Source organism: Nicotiana tomentosiformis, chromosome 5, assembly GCF_000390325.3.
Source record: "Nicotiana tomentosiformis chromosome 5, ASM39032v3, whole genome shotgun sequence".
Classification (NCBI taxonomy): domain Eukaryota; kingdom Viridiplantae; phylum Streptophyta; class Magnoliopsida; order Solanales; family Solanaceae; genus Nicotiana; species Nicotiana tomentosiformis.
The window spans coordinates 126,714,899-126,730,344 of record NC_090816.1 but is presented as its reverse complement, the minus strand read 5'-3'; the positions used below and the strand labels follow the sequence as shown (position 1 = coordinate 126,730,344).

Sequence of the window (15,446 nt, the reverse complement as noted above, 5' to 3'; positions counted from 1 at the left end):
ATTAGTACCAAATTAATTATATTCGATAATATCGAAGTTTGTATTTTGATGATAGTTGTCATAATCATTAAGTTTTTATAGACTTGAACACCGAACTTTATCGCTAGCTAGTACTTGGTATACTAAAGACGGTACCCTCGCTATGCTCAAGTCCTGGGTCCGCCTCTGCGTAAAAGGAGATTGGCAAATAAATTTTATTTTATTTGAGGCTTGCTGAATTTGCACGGGGATATACGAGATAGTTATATTATAAGTGATATTTGTCAAATAAATTTATATTTCCTATATCAACTAAATGATTTGGCTAATTATATTATAAGTATCACGTTTCGAGTTTAGTTGCACTAAAACATGAAATTAGTCATATTTGTTAGTAGAAAAAGTTCGATTTAAAAGCTCAATGCGACAAGACCAAATCGACCGAATTGAACCGAAAATTGACTGAACCAAATTAACAAAAATCGAAGAAACCGAACTAATTTTGGTTCGATTATTGGTGCATCAAATAAAAAATCGAAAATCGAACAAGGCGAATCGAACTTCATGAAAATCGAACCCAACGGACAATACCCGCCCCAACTTGTTATTCCCTCCTATTGTAGGTAGTAATATAATACTGTACACTACGTGTTTTTTCATGTCCTTTGGAACTTTTTGCTTGGACTTTTTCACTTTTTGGTCACCCTTTTAACTGTTTGACATCCATATATTCTTCAACTTCTATTCCTTTTTCAGGAACTACTGTACTTCGGTAGACACTTTACAGTAATGTGAAAACGAGTTTCCTCTTTGAATATTGATCGAAGGTTATCTCCAATGTTTTACAAGGTATTTACTCAATCAAGTTGTTTATAAGCTATTACATGTAAATTTCTACATTAATTATTTACTGGTCATAACGAAGTAAAAATGGTAGTACTAATTTATTATGACATATTAAATTACACTGATATTGTAAAAATCTTCCCACCATATAGAAAAACAGATAGAGGATGTGCTCAGAATAAAATGAGAAGAAGCTTTGAGAGTCACCATAAAATGATATAAAAAAAATAACACCACATTATGGTTTTAATTGGTTAGACTTATACAAAAGATTACATGAATTGCTTTATGTAGCAGGGATTCTGCTGCTTCTAATATTTGAAGATTTTCTCCCAGTGGTTGTGCCATTTTTGCCCGAATTACCAGAGTCTTGACGGATTTCCTGTCATTTCAATAAGAATAATACAATCTATAATATATACTTCGCGATTTATAAAAGATGATAAATGACCTGAATATATGTTAAGCAATACAAAGGATATAAAATTTTATAGGTTAGTGAATATGTACTAACTATTCCCTCCGTCCAATTTATGTGGCATCGTTTAGACTTCGAGAGTCAAACGAGTTATTCTTTGACCTTGATTTTTTCATATACTTTTTAGATTTTTTTAGTTGTTAGTTATTGTAATTTTATGGTAGTTTTAAAATATATAAATATTGTTTCAAAAAACTTAAAGATTTTATATTTGAATTCTTTAAAGTAAAAAGGTTTGACTTTCGAAATTCGAACGGTGCGGAACGAAAGAAAGATAACAAAAATTAGAAATCATTATAAAAGATAATGTGAATCACTCTTTTGGTCGTGGAACCGATGAATAATGCAAGCTGGTCAGCCCAGTCAATAGACGTAATCATGATGATCTTGGTTAAACATTAGAGCAGATTTATTTTAAGTATTTTTAAGCCAAAATCGCTTTTAAGTCATTTTGTAGTGTTTGGATAAAGTTTAAAAATATTTTTAAGCACTTGTTTTTAAACTAAAATGACAAAAATAAGCCAAAAGTTAAAAGCTAGAATTCCTAACTTATGACTTATGCTTAAAAATCACCTAAAATAAGGTAGAAATGACACCAAGTAGCCACTCTAAATAGCTATTATTTAAGAATTAACCAGTGCGTCCTGAATTTCATTTTTTTCAGTTCAAATTTCCGTGACTAAAATGTCCTAAATTGTCCTAAAGGTAAGATTTAGTTTAAAATTTCAGAACAAAATAAATACTGGCTAATCTCTAAATAATATCCCTAAGAATGGTTATCTATGCACTTGCCCCTAAAATAAGTTCATCCAAACATGCTCATAGCGGGCCGCAACAAACATAGGATAGTTATGGACATCAGTTGCAACTTAGGCCCAGCCCAATTTAGTTCCTCATTGAAGGTTTCATTGTCTTTTTATGGTCATGTTAAATCACTATATAATTGATTAATCACTACTCGTATATGTAACACGTAAAATAATCTATGTGCAACATTATCCTTTGAAATGAGTAAAATTAGATACACTTACCACATTTGCTGATATTCTTGATATATGCCTTCCAAAACCAGATCTCTCATTTATACAACCATTCAACTTTGCCTTTGTAATTTCCTTTTCTTCATATACTGATTTCCTAGCATTCAAAAACTTGTCTACCATTTTACTGCCAAGAACTTGTGTTGTTACATTCCCCTGTTGAAATTTTGTACTAGTAGTACTAATATCCTGTTTTCGACCACGAGTTACACTGGGGGAACAAGATTGTCGTCTTATTGGTTTTGTAATGTGTGCTGATGATGAAGAAGATGACGATGATGATGATCCAGGGCGTTGGTTAGTTGATTGGTGTTGGTTAATAGACCGGCCCCTGGTTGCTGAAAGAGACCGGTCTGTTCTGAGATTAACCGGTGTTTCATCCGAAAATCCTGGTAACTGAGCCAGGATTTTCGGCCTTCCTGCAGGGGACACTCCCCTGCTTTTAGAGTTACTACTTAAAGACGACTTCATTCCCATAGTTTTTGATAGGTTGGAAGCAAGGAAATTAAGATGTGTCTCTTTTTGCCTTGTTGGTCTTATTGCATTCTGATCAACGGAATTGTTGGATTTGATCACTTTCAATTGGTTTGTCGCTGTTATTGTTGTTGTTGTTGCATATCTTGTGTTTTTCTTGTCTATTGATGAAGCACCTTGTTGTTTTCCTGTTGGTGTTAAGTTTCTTGTGGCTACTTTTGGTTTTGGATTAGGTGATGCAGATCTTATAATAAGAGTACTTCTTGTTTTAGCTGCCCCTGACTTGTCTGCAAACTATTGTAACAAACTTTAAGTATATAAAACTTGATCATATATTTTTGAAGATAGATATAAAAGGGATGAATCAGTCCTAGAGTAGCGGAAGCAGGATTTCACCAACGCAAAGAAGATAAGGAAATTCAACACCTAATATATATACGTAAAAAAAAAATAAACCTTATATATACGGTGTAATTTTTGGCAAGGGTATGCCCACCTAGCTCCCCCTTGATCCTCGGGCAAAGAAATTAATTTCATGCACAAATTGAATTATGAAAATTTAAAAAATGCTGAAATACACACCCTTGAGAGAATAATTGGTTGAATAATTGGAATCTCCTTCTGAATGACTAGTTCTGGAGCATTGGCTTCCATGTCAAGAGATGGAAATAAAGGTGTAGCAGGCGGCGTTTTCAACCTTCAATCAAAATTCAAAGTTATAAGTACGAAAGAACAATACTATCTCTGGTCCATATTATCTGTCTTTTAAGGTTTATAGGCACCCCTTAAGAAACACATTTAAAAGACTAAGCGTGCACTATTACTTAGTGCGACAATAAATCAATAATATGATCAAAGTAAATTAACTTACCAGTCATAATCATTCTTTCCAGTTTCATTCATCAAGTAATCCAATCCTACTTGTCCTTTCTTGCTAGAAGCCATTCTGTATAGTGCATAATTACCTGCAAGTTCCACAACTCTCAATCACGACGACGACAACAACAACAAATCCAGTCTTATCCTACAAGTAGAGTCTGAGGAGGATAGTGTATACGCAGATCTTACTTCTACCTGGTAAAGGTAGAAAAGTTATTTTCCGTAGGCCCTCGACCAGGGGCGAATTTATGGGGCGGAAGGGGGTTCACTTCGCCGAAAAATTCCACTGTATATATAATGCAAAATCTGTTTACCTCTATATATTATGTTTTGAATCCCCTCAACACAGCCCAAATGCATACCTTAGTGGTCAAGGGGGTTCAAAACCTTGTGAGGTCATTGGTTCAATTTCCACTAGCTACAATCTCTTTAATTTTTTAATTTTTTAATTTTTTGAATCCCTTAACGGAAATCCTGACATGAAAATAAGATAGCTGAAGCGAACGAAACAATAGGATGTAAATAAAGCTCTATGAAAATATAAGAGTGCTACTAATACAACCGATAAGGAACGGAAAAACTCTCAATCATGAACAACCAAAAAGAAGCAGTGAAAATTTATGAAAAACAAAAAATAATTAAAAAGCTTAAAATTCATACCATTTGCCTCTAATTCATTAGAGACAGGAAGAAGAAGAAAGCTAGCAAGTTCATTCTTTTCGCGCTTATACATGTCTCTAAATAGAAGAAGATCTTCATCTCTATTCATATTTCTTGATTCTTAGTATGGTATTAATCTTTAATTAAAGACAAGCTAAGGTAAGGATTAATTAAGGAGTTGAGGCTAACATATATTGTTTTATAGTAAAATGGTGAAATGTTGCTATTTCGCCGGCAGATATATACTGGAAATGGTCCAAATAGAGAATGATAAGAAGAGGAAATTAACATTTGTTAATAATGTTTTCCTACATTTGGCACCAGTTTGTTTGTTGCAGGCCTTGTTGAGTTAAATACATGGACATTTACAAAGTTCTTTTGATAACGACTTAATTTGTTGGATTAGCCACCTCCTGCAGAAATTAAAAAAAAAAAACTCCTAATATATAAGGATTTAAGTTTTATACAATAACAATGAATTTTTTTTAACCTGTTATAGTAAGTTATTATTTTATTTTTTCGATTATTACATCGTATTAATTATTAGTATGACAAATTACTTCTTGTTATAGACCGACAAAATCTTGCCTTCTTCTCATATGCGGGCACATGTTCCCTTTTTTTGTTTGTTTCACATTGGCACTCAATTTGGAGCCCGACTAATACACAATCACGTAAGAAGTCTCACTTCAGAGGTATAAATCGTTGTGCAAAAAGTGATTCTATTCATGACTTCTTATTAAAGATTAAAAAAAGGTGATTCTATTCATGACTTCTTATTAAAGATTAAAAGGTACTTACCACCCTAATTTTTGGTTGGGGCTAATGTCCATTAAAATAAAGTTGTTTGTCCCATTAAAAACTCCCACGGAAAAAATGCTTTAGTTCATGTTATGCAAGTAAAATTGACCTTCCTTCTAATATCATGTTATCTAAAATGGAGAATTTTAACTTAAAAAAGGTCTGAAGGTTCTAATTTTCTTTACTTTCACATATAAGGGATAAAGGAGAATTACCCCTCATTTTACCTCAAATATATAGCTAATATGATCATTTGAAGATGTAAATTCAAAAACAAAATTAAAAAGCTAAAACGACTCTCAAAAGTATAGTCCATATATATTAATTATATATGATTATATGAAGGGAAATGATAATGTATAGTCAATTTTAAAAAAATATTAAAAAATTATATATATATATTTGTGCATATATATATATATTTCTGTATGTTATATACAAATATATATATTTTTGCGGTAATCGATTATAAACAATTTTGGCCACATGATAAAAGTGATTTTTATCTTATATGAATTATATAAATTCATCGACTATTTTGAATTTAAATGATTGGGTGAATGGTACTTAGGTTAGTTGTCAAATCATCTTTTTATTTTATTTTAAAATCAAAATACTCAAAGTGGTTAGTTGTGGTTATTTTTTTTAAATTTCTTTTTTTTTGATATCCTCCACCTCTGTATTGAAGGGTTTTAGAATCTCTAATAAGGCCTAAAACCCTTCCCCTTACGCGCGCTCCGAAGGACACCGGCGTAATATTCCGTCGGAGGCTAATTTAATCTCCGGTGAACGTCGCCGGAAATACGCCGGTGTTACGATGTTACGAATAGGTCCAAGTCTCCGTACAGCACGAAAGCTCTTAAACAGAAATCTCCACTTTCAATCCCCTATTATCGCCGGAGATGTAGCTCCGGTACATCACCGACGTCAAGAGCTTCATCGATTTGTTCGGCGCTGCAATTATAGCAGCACTGTTGGTAATACTTCTGCTTCCGCCTCATTTTTTTCCACCTTGAATAACAGCAATAGCTCAACAACTTCTACGACACCTCATGCCGAGAGAGCTGAGGAAAATGATAGTCTTCAATCCAATGCATCGGAAGTAGAACCGGTGGCGGCGGTGGAGCAGCGATTAAGTAGTGGAATGGTGGATGCTTATTTAGCAATAGAGCTAGCATTGGATTCTGTAGTTAAAATATTCACTGTTTCCAGTAGTCCTAATTACTTCCTTCCATGGCAGAACAAGTCCCAGCGTGAAACTACGGGCTCTGGTATTTTTATTCTCTTTCATTTACTTTCTAAATATGTTATTCTCTATCAGTGTAATGCTTCCGTTTTTTTACTAGCCATTTGGTTATTGTGAAAATCTTACATTGGCACTTCATTTACTAAGGAAGCCTTGTCAAAAGGCTACTTTTTATGAAGTTGTTGTTCATTGAGATCAGTGGCGGAGGCATGCTTTTCATTGGGGTGTCAAAATATATATAAGTAAATAGACGAAAAAATTAAGGGGAGAACATATATATAATTTTTTTTACCTACCTATGTAGTATATTTTTTTCCCGTGAAGGGGTGTCAGGTGTCAAATTGACACCCCTTGGTATAAGGTGACTCCGCCACTGATTGAGATAAATAGTTTGTTGTTGTCCCAAGGGCTGCAAGTATTAGAGATTTGTTGTCCCAACTCCAACGCCAACTAGTTTAGGATTAAAGCATGAAATTATTGATGTTGTAACTACAATTAGTTTAGGATTGAGGATTGTTGATTGATTTGTTATGGGGACTCGATTTTGGAAGGTTAATTCTCTTATCTGCTTTTGTTACAAGTTTGGGTTTCGATTCCCCACTTGTAATCCCCTCCCCCATTTCCCCTTCCCCACCCTCTATGTGTAATAATTTCTTTTTCTTAAAAGAAGAGAATACAGAGCTCATATCAACTTATCAAGTATCTGACCTACTAATAATTTAAGAGAACATAAAGCTTACTTTCGGATTTTGCATTCTTAATGTTATAGGTTTTGTTATTCGGGGAAAGAGGATCCTAACAAATGCTCATGTTGTGGCTGATCATACGTTTGTACTTGTAAGAAAGCATGGTTCTCCTACCAAGTATAGAGCAACAGTGCAAGCTGTTGGTCATGAATGTGACTTGGCTATTCTGGTGGTAGAAAGTGAAGAATTCTGGGAGGGCATGAACTCTTTGGAGCTTGGTGATGTTCCATTTCTCCAAGAAGCTGTGGCTGTTGTTGGTTATCCTCAAGGTAATTTTTTTTTTAATCAGCGGTCATCCTCAAGATAATTATTTTTCTTGTAACTGATTCAAGATGTAATGTAAACACCCAACCCCCCATACACTTGAATCGAACTCTGAACCTCCCTTTCCCCCCTATTGTTTGTGTGATATACAACATTCATGTTTAGCAATGGGATGCTATACCTATTCGAAATAACTGAGTTATTGATATAATTTTCAGAAAAATAAAAATAACTGAGTTGTTGATACGGTGTCGAGTTAATATGAAATTCACATTCTTCTTTTCGTGTCTTAAAATACAACGGCAGATGAATCACAATTCACAAGTGAGCTCCTTTTATTCATGTTTTCTCACGAAATCAACCAATCAGCTACACCTCAATCCAAATCAATTGGGAACAGCAGTACGAGTACTATATATATTTCACTCCAATGGGGCTCTTTTTGGTCTATAGTTCAAATAAATTAGGCTAATGTCATTTGGTTGATTGGAATAGGAATATTTTGTTTTTTTGTGCGTTCCCCTTTACTATAGTTTTCTGCCAATTCAATTGACAATTTCCTTCCATTTATCAAATCAAATCCTATAAAAAATATGTGCTTCTTTTCTTGTGGAAACACAATGTTTCCGACTTGAACTTACCTTTAGAGCTTCTCCGACTACGTTCAGCTGGTCTATTCTGCACTCCCCTAGCAGCATTCGTCCGTCTGAACATTGTAACAGTAACGACAAAAATTCCCCACTCCTCCACATTCATAACAGTTACCACTGAGCCTTTTCTTGTCTCCTCTGCTCAAGTCGCTTATAGAATGCCGACGACTATTTTTCACTTAATTAATAAGCGAAGGGGAGAGGGAAGCGAGGCTTAGCGAGCTTTATAAGGCCGACCACTACATAAGCCGCTGGCGGAGAAAGCTTGAAGAGCTTCCCTTCATTCATTACTAAGCCAAGGTCCCAGGTCTCCGAGGTAGCCTGCGCTTTTTCGAAGAATTGTGCACCCATAGGCATACGGCCTGGCATGCCTTCCCTTTCCGCCAGAGCTTCATGGGCATTGCCCCATTCCCTAATCAGATGTTTGGATGTGAGCTATACTCCGCGAGAGAGTGCACTATTTTCTCGGATTCGGTGTACCCTTTTCGAGGGCTCATACGAGCAGCGAACAAATAAGATCCAGAAGAGTGAAAAGGAAACTTTCATGATGTATTTTGTTTCTCTCTGGTGTCAACTAGGTGCAAGGCTGGATATTTGTAGCTTGCATATACTAGATTCTTGTCTTCAATAGTGCAGATCCTTCTTAATCTTTTGTTGACGTCTAGTTATATTTTTGTTTTCTTCACTATACTATGTTCTCTTTTTTTTTTCTTTACTTAATTGTAAGCCACAAATACCTTCACCTGAGGAGTTCTCTAATAATTTTTGCTTTTTTCTAGGGGGAGATAATATATCCGTGACAAAAGGTGTTGTCTCAAGGGTAGAACCTACGCAATATGTACACGGCGCTAGTCAACTATTGGCAATACAAATTGATGCGGCTATAAATCCAGGGAATAGTGGAGGACCAGCAATTATGGGTGACAAAGTTGCTGGAGTTGCTTTCCAAAACCTCTCTGGTGCAGAGAATATTGGGTAAATTAGAATTTTATTTTGGTACTTTGTGTCTCTGTAACTACAACAACAACAACAACCCAGTTGGATCCCACAAGTGGGGTCTGGGGAGGGTAGAGTGTACGCAGACCTTACCCCTACCCCGGAGGGATAGAACTACTATACAGATTTAGTTCCATTGCATCATTTATTGCTGGGTCTACCATATATTATTTAGTTAAATATTGATGGGGTATATACTCTAATATCCACTTGCATCATCACAAAATTCAGATTTTTCTCTCCTTTACCTGAATCTGACTGCATGTTAGTCTTCCCTTCACACATGTATTCTCCTGCAAATCTTCTCTTCCATTTTTCTTCGTCATAATATTCAGATTTTTCCCTTCACGCAGTCCTTGTTCATGCATTCACAAATTTGAAGCTTGAGTTGTAGCCCTTTGGCTCTAGCTTCATAATATTATTCTTTTCATCTCAGAGGGGTTACAAAGGATGGCATATGTGGGAATGCCTGAAAGCTTTTAGTTGTGATGACATGCAGTTGATAAGGAGATTTGGTTGATGACATTTACTAGTTTTAATCAACATTTGCTTAGCTTGTGGGAACATTTAGTAGCTCTTAGACATGAGATAAAAATTCCAGTATTTCACTATGATTTCAAATAGCGGTCTCGAATTCAAGTTCATTCTATTTCGACTCTTCCTCAGTGCTGCAAACAATCAAATCTAAACTGATACCCTTGATTAAACAATCTACCTTGGAGAAAAACTGTTGTAATTGGAAAGGAAATTTACAGTGTGCATAGTTGGCCTTAAAAGTTTCAGTTCTATTTGGATTTTGCAGCTACATTATTCCTGTTCCTGTGATAAAGCATTTTATAGCTGGAGTAGAAGAACGGGGTGAATACATTGGGTTTTGCTCTCTGGGCTTGTCATGCCAACCTACTGAAAATGCACAAATTCGAGAGTACTTCCAAATGCAGTCCAAATTGACAGGTGTGCTTGTTAGCCGAATCAACCCACTTTCTGATGCTTCTAGAGTATTAAAGAAAGACGACATAATCCTCTCATTTGATGGCGTACCCATAGCAAATGATGGAACAGGTAAGGCTTTCTCTTATTGCCTTGCTTCTCTCTATTTCTTGTAATTCTTATGTACGACAGTTAAACTAGTACAACATTCTTCTTCACAGCTTTTTCTTACATTTTATGGCACATGCCTTTTTCTTTCTCTAAATGTTTCGTGACGTAAAATGACGGATTTGGATGAAACATGGATGTGGTTCTTGCTGTAGAGGCTCTTTTAGGCAGGCCAGCACCAACTAAAAAGTATTCATGTTCAACGAGCAACTATGAGTAACAAATAATGACCTCCTTTTGAGAGATGGAAAAGCCTAGAGTCTAGTCGTTTTTAATTCTGAGTTTCTTCTCTTGCCATGTGAATAGCTGATAATTATACCAGAAACCAGATAAGTGGGTGTGCAGGATATGAAAATTGTAAGGCTAGAATAACTTATTTTCTGTTAGAAAAGTTTGCCCTTCTGCATTTTGACTAAAATGCATATCAAAATTAGCAACCTTATTTCCCTGGACTAAAGTTTTGAGATTGCTTATGATCTGCAGTTCCTTTCCGAAACAGAGAGAGGATCACATTTGACCATCTGGTATCTATGAAGAAACCTAATGAAACTGCTGAACTTAAAGTCTTGAGAAATGGCAAAGTGCATGACTTCAAAATCACGCTTCATCCTGTAAGTCACTTTTATTTACCCTTCATAATTACCCTTCTATTAACCCTTCATAATTAATTGTTGTTTCGAATGTATCTCCCAGTGATTTTTCAAACTTCTGCTCATATCCTGGGTGCATGTAATCAGACGAATAGATCGAAATCACTGCATCTACATTGTTCAATTAGAATTACTCTGGTAAAATAATTTATTGACATTATCGCTCCGGTAGAAGTAAATTCATCATTTGCACAAGTTATAATATGAAGGTTGAACAATGCATCATCCTCTTTCAGGTATCTATAGTTGCTCTCATCAAGTATCCTTTTGTTAAATGGAAAACTTAAACAATCTGATCTTTTACAAAAATAGAAAAATAGAAAAGATGAAAGAAGCCTTGAAGTATTTGGGGGTGTCACATAATTTATGTAGTTAGAAGTATTTTGGTGCGGTATTGGAGCAAGGTAAATTTTTGTTTTGTTAGAAGTATTTTGGTGTGCGAGTGGACCAAGGTTATTTTTTGCTTTGTCGCTCTTGGGAATCTGATGCATAGGAGTAAGGTGTTGGGAAGGTGACTGCACTTTTTGCTAAGCCTTAGATTTAACACTTTATCAACTTGTATGATTGGTAATCTAAAGGTTTCTCTGATGCTGTGTAACTGACTACTGTATCTAACAACTAGTTAACATTATGCAGTTGCAGCCACTTGTTCCAGTTCATCAATTTGACAAGCTTCCGAGTTATTTCATATTTGCTGGTCTCGTCTTTATTCCATTAACTCAACCATTCCTTCACGAGTATGGAGAAGACTGGTATAATGCCTCACCCCGTCGGTTGTGTGAACGAGCCCTTCGGGAACTACCTAAGAAACCTGGTGAACAATTCATCATCCTTTCTCAGGTATCTAGAGTTTCTTATCCTTTTGTCAAATAGAAAACTCAAATAATTTGATCTCTTATAAAAATAGAAAAACAAAAAAGCATAAAGACGCCATGAAGTTCCACCATAATTTCACATGCTAAATACATACTGAGACACACAAAACTGATGGTGGACGGGTCTATCCAAATGGGCAGACATTGTTAACGTATTAAGGTATTTGCTGCTAGATAACCTTTTGTAAATGTTTCCAGTAAGATTTCTGACATGGGAGGAAGGCATGTCTTATTTTACTTGACAATCTATGTCATTTGGCTAACTTCATAAATAATAAACTTTGTATTTGTTTACTTCAATTTTTTGTGCCTTAACTTTTGCTTCGCAACATGATTCCTAACCTATACATAGAGACGGAGGTCTGTTTTTCCTTTAGGATTGTACTCGCAGATCAATGAGCTATATGCTGCTAATATGACCGTTTGCAATTAATTAGGTGTTGATGGATGATATTAATGCTGGTTATGAGCGCCTTGCCGAGTTGCAGGTAAAACACTTGTTGCTTCTATTACTTCATTCTCCCTTAAAAGACAACATAAGGGCGCCTTATAATTATTTTTCCTCTTTGTTTTCGGGGAAATTTTGAACCGTTTTGTACAGGTGAAGAAGGTTAATGGCGTAGAAGTTCTGAATTTGAAACATTTACGTCAGCTTGTGGAAGATGGTAACCAAAAGAATGTAAGATTTGATTTGGATGATGAGAGGGTGATTGTTTTGAACTATGAATCGGCAAGAATAGCCACATCGCGTATATTGAAACGCCATAGAATACCTCATGCCATGTCTAGTGACCTTACTGATGATGAAAATGCAGTTGAACTTCAGTCAGCTTGCTCAAGCTAATTTTTGTATTACTTCTCTTCACTATTCTTTCCAAATTTTTGCTATGGCTTATTCAAAATTATGTTATTATTATTATTTTTTTGTGGTTTCCCACCCGGTGTCAAGTATCAGCATTGGAGCCTGACTATATCTGGATTCGCGCTGCGTAGGGCCCCATTTGGGGGGAAGTGTTCCCTACCAAGGATTTTTTCATACCCAGGGCTCGAACTCGAGACCTATGGTTAAGGGAAGAGCAGCCCCATCTGCTACACCACATCCTTTGGTGGTTATGTATTACTCCCCCTGTTCCAATTTATGTGAACATGTTTGACTGAGCACAGAGTTTAACAAAAAATGAAGACTTTTGAAATTTGTGGTCCTAAACAAGTCAAAAAGGGGGTTCAGAGTACATTGTGTTGTTATAAAAGCTTCTCACTAATGGTAGAATTGAAAGTTTAAGCTAAATTGTTTCCAAATTTAGAAATGAGTCATTGTTTTTGGAACAAACCAAAAAGGAAATAGATTTACATAAATTGGAACGGAGGGAGTATTACTTTACTATTACTACTATTTTATAGAAGCCGCTAAGGAGAGGAGCTTGGGGTATTCTGGGAATTGCAATTGTTTTGGCTTTCTAGGGTCAGCATGGGGCTTCAGCTGAAATGGAGGGTGTTTTCGGTATTTAATACGAAATTTGTCCTTTAATTAATTTGTACTTGACTGTTTTAAGGGTGTACATTTCTCTTTCTGGACAAAACAACCATACCTTATTTGCATGTTCCATGAACACGTGTGAACAATATAGGGGTATTATCACTTTTAGCATGCGCCAGAAATTATTTATATTTGATAGCCGAAAAAGTATATAAAATTTGTATAATTTTTATATATAACATACATAATGTGTATATATATAAATTTTATATATTTTTTTTGCTATTATTTTTACAGCGGCTATACAATGTCATTTTTTCAACAATAATTTATACTGAACCAGTGGGCCTACTTTAGTTTGCTGTCTTACGCGTTCAATTATCTTTTTCAAGGCTATTTTTCCCACGTAAGCTCCACCTTAAATTTATCAGTTGGGCACTATCAGTTACACGTTCATCTGAGCAATGTCTTTTTCGAGTATAATGAGCTACTAGGCTCTTCCTAAAAAGTAAAACGTTAATTGTTTTTGAGAAGTCTTAGTGGACGTTTGGACATTAAGTATTGTAAAATTTTGAAAAAAGTGAATTTTTTTAAAAGTAAAAATAGTATTTAAAAATTAAAGTTGTATCCCTTCGAGATGACCTAGTTGGTTTGGAGGGCGGTCATCCATACAGATGACCTGGGATCGATACCCCCTCAATGCCTCCTGGGTCAAGCCTGTCGCACAGGGCTTGCCTAGTGTGGTTTACATCCCCTATGTGGTTTGCATAGTGGAGGGTTTACCCAATGCTCACCGCAGAGTGCTCACCCGAAGATCAGAGGCTGTAGCAGTTGCGGGTTTTCCTGAGATTCCAAAAAAAAAAAAAAATTAGAGTTGTGTTTGGACATGAATACAATTTGGAGCTATTTTTAAATTTTTGTGAGTGATTTGAAGTGAAAATTTTGAAAATTAACTTTTTGGAGTTTTCAAATTTTCAAAAATTTTGAAATTCAACTTCAAGTGAAACTTAAAATTTTCATGGCCGAACATTGATTCCGAAAAAAGTAAAAAAAAATCGAATATATATATATATATTTACACTAATAACTAACATTGATTCAAACGGGCCCTTAATAACTAACACTAGCACTTCACCAGATAATATTTACATCGTCCGCCTTAAACCATTGAGAAATTTACTGATTAACACTCAAAAAAGATTAGTGCAACACAACTCCAAAGCCAATCTGCATATTATTAAGGGTCGTCTGTTTAGAAGAATTAGGAGAAATCTTACAAGAATAAAGTTCCTCTTAAAATAACACAAAGTTTGATTGATTATGAAAAATAAATTTCACATAAGTAATGCACTTTTTATTTGATTGTATAAGAGAAAAAAATTCGTCCCAATATATGATAGTGTTTGACTGTTTACGGGGTCTAAAAAAACTTTTGAAACTTGTAGCCTAAAATAAGACATCGATATTTGTGTTGGCTATAAATTATTTCATTAAGGGTACAATAGACAGTTTAAAATTAAATTATTATTAAATATAAAAAGATAATATTTTTTTAGTACTAACAAAATAAGAAAAGTGTCACAGGACGAAGAAATATCATTTTATATGAGATAAAATGTAAAATAGAAATACTCATCTTAGGGTTAAAAAGGACAAGCTAATTACTACAAACCTATATTGTAGGGTTCGTAAAATGTTAATTGTGCTTGAAAAGCAAATAGAACAACACAAGTATTGTTATTTAATGAACTAGTATTGAAAGTACCAAATAAGAATTTATTCCATAATAACACACACTATATACATAATTGTTCTTCATATTTCGCCCTTTTACGTTTTTATAATTTTGATGCTATGTTGCTTTCAGTGTTGCAGTAATAAGTAATTTATGAAATAGAAAAATTATTTATTAATTAAAATATTATATATAATATACAAAATAACTTATTTTGGAACGTGCTTTATTATATTTATGACTATGTATAGATTTTATGTTATTTAAGGAAAGTCAAATTTAATAATAAAGATATATGTAGCGGGGAGAGGTTGGTAATAAATCTATGTAAAAGGGGAGCTCCTTAAGTAATAACAAATCTTACTCTTTCCAGTCAAACGATGAGAAATTTTTATAACCTTGATTAAAATATTACTATAACTTTCACATCTAAAAAGAATACTATTATAGTATACTCATCCTTTGTATTATTGAATTTATGTAATCTAAAAATAAGTCAACTAACGTAAAAAACTGTCGAAGAATTGCTCACACATAATAGCGGCATAACCT

At 34.6% G+C, this 15,446-nt stretch overlaps 2 protein-coding genes across 2 annotated transcripts; one reads left to right on the top strand and one right to left on the bottom strand.

Annotated features, from left to right (window-relative positions):
• Positions 1-976: 976 nt before the first annotated feature.
• Positions 977-4,474, bottom strand: LOC104104901 (uncharacterized). The gene is made up of 5 exons (XM_033658354.2): positions 4,357-4,474; positions 3,689-3,782; positions 3,400-3,514; positions 2,335-3,111; positions 977-1,207 (listed from the first exon to the last, which is right to left on the bottom strand). Exons 1-5 carry the CDS (start codon positions 4,463-4,465, stop codon positions 1,112-1,114), a joined length of 1,191 nt encoding a protein of 396 aa, XP_033514245.2. The 5' UTR covers positions 4,466-4,474; the 3' UTR covers positions 977-1,111.
• Positions 4,475-5,822: 1,348 nt separating this feature from the next.
• Positions 5,823-12,603, top strand: LOC104104899 (protease Do-like 10, mitochondrial). Its single transcript, XM_009613090.4, has 8 exons — positions 5,823-6,428; positions 7,173-7,418; positions 8,843-9,038; positions 9,862-10,121; positions 10,641-10,768; positions 11,444-11,647; positions 12,120-12,170; positions 12,284-12,603. The coding sequence occupies exons 1-8, from the start codon at positions 5,975-5,977 to the stop codon at positions 12,524-12,526; spliced, it is 1,782 nt and encodes a 593-aa protein (XP_009611385.1). The 5' UTR covers positions 5,823-5,974; the 3' UTR covers positions 12,527-12,603.
• The last annotated feature ends 2,843 nt before the right edge of the window (positions 12,604-15,446 follow it).

Bases quoted from the DNA above. Each gene is read 5' to 3' on its own strand.
- LOC104104901 (XM_033658354.2), bottom strand. From the start codon at position 4,465: ATGAATAGAGATGAAGATCTTCTTCTATTTAGAGACATGTATAAGCGC. The intron at 3,515-3,688 runs GTAAGTTAATTT...TTTTGATTGAAG, and splicing joins GGAAAGAATGATTATGACTG to GTTGAAAACGCCGCCTGCTA. The intron at 3,112-3,399 runs GTGTGTATTTCA...TTGTTACAATAG, and splicing joins AACCAATTATTCTCTCAAGG to TTTGCAGACAAGTCAGGGGC.
- LOC104104899 (XM_009613090.4), top strand. From the start codon at position 5,975: ATGTTACGAATAGGTCCAAGTCTCCGTACAGCACGAAAGCTCTTAAAC. The intron at 6,429-7,172 runs GTATTTTTATTC...TTAATGTTATAG, and splicing joins GCGTGAAACTACGGGCTCTG to GTTTTGTTATTCGGGGAAAG. The intron at 9,039-9,861 runs GTAAATTAGAAT...TGGATTTTGCAG, and splicing joins TCTGGTGCAGAGAATATTGG to CTACATTATTCCTGTTCCTG.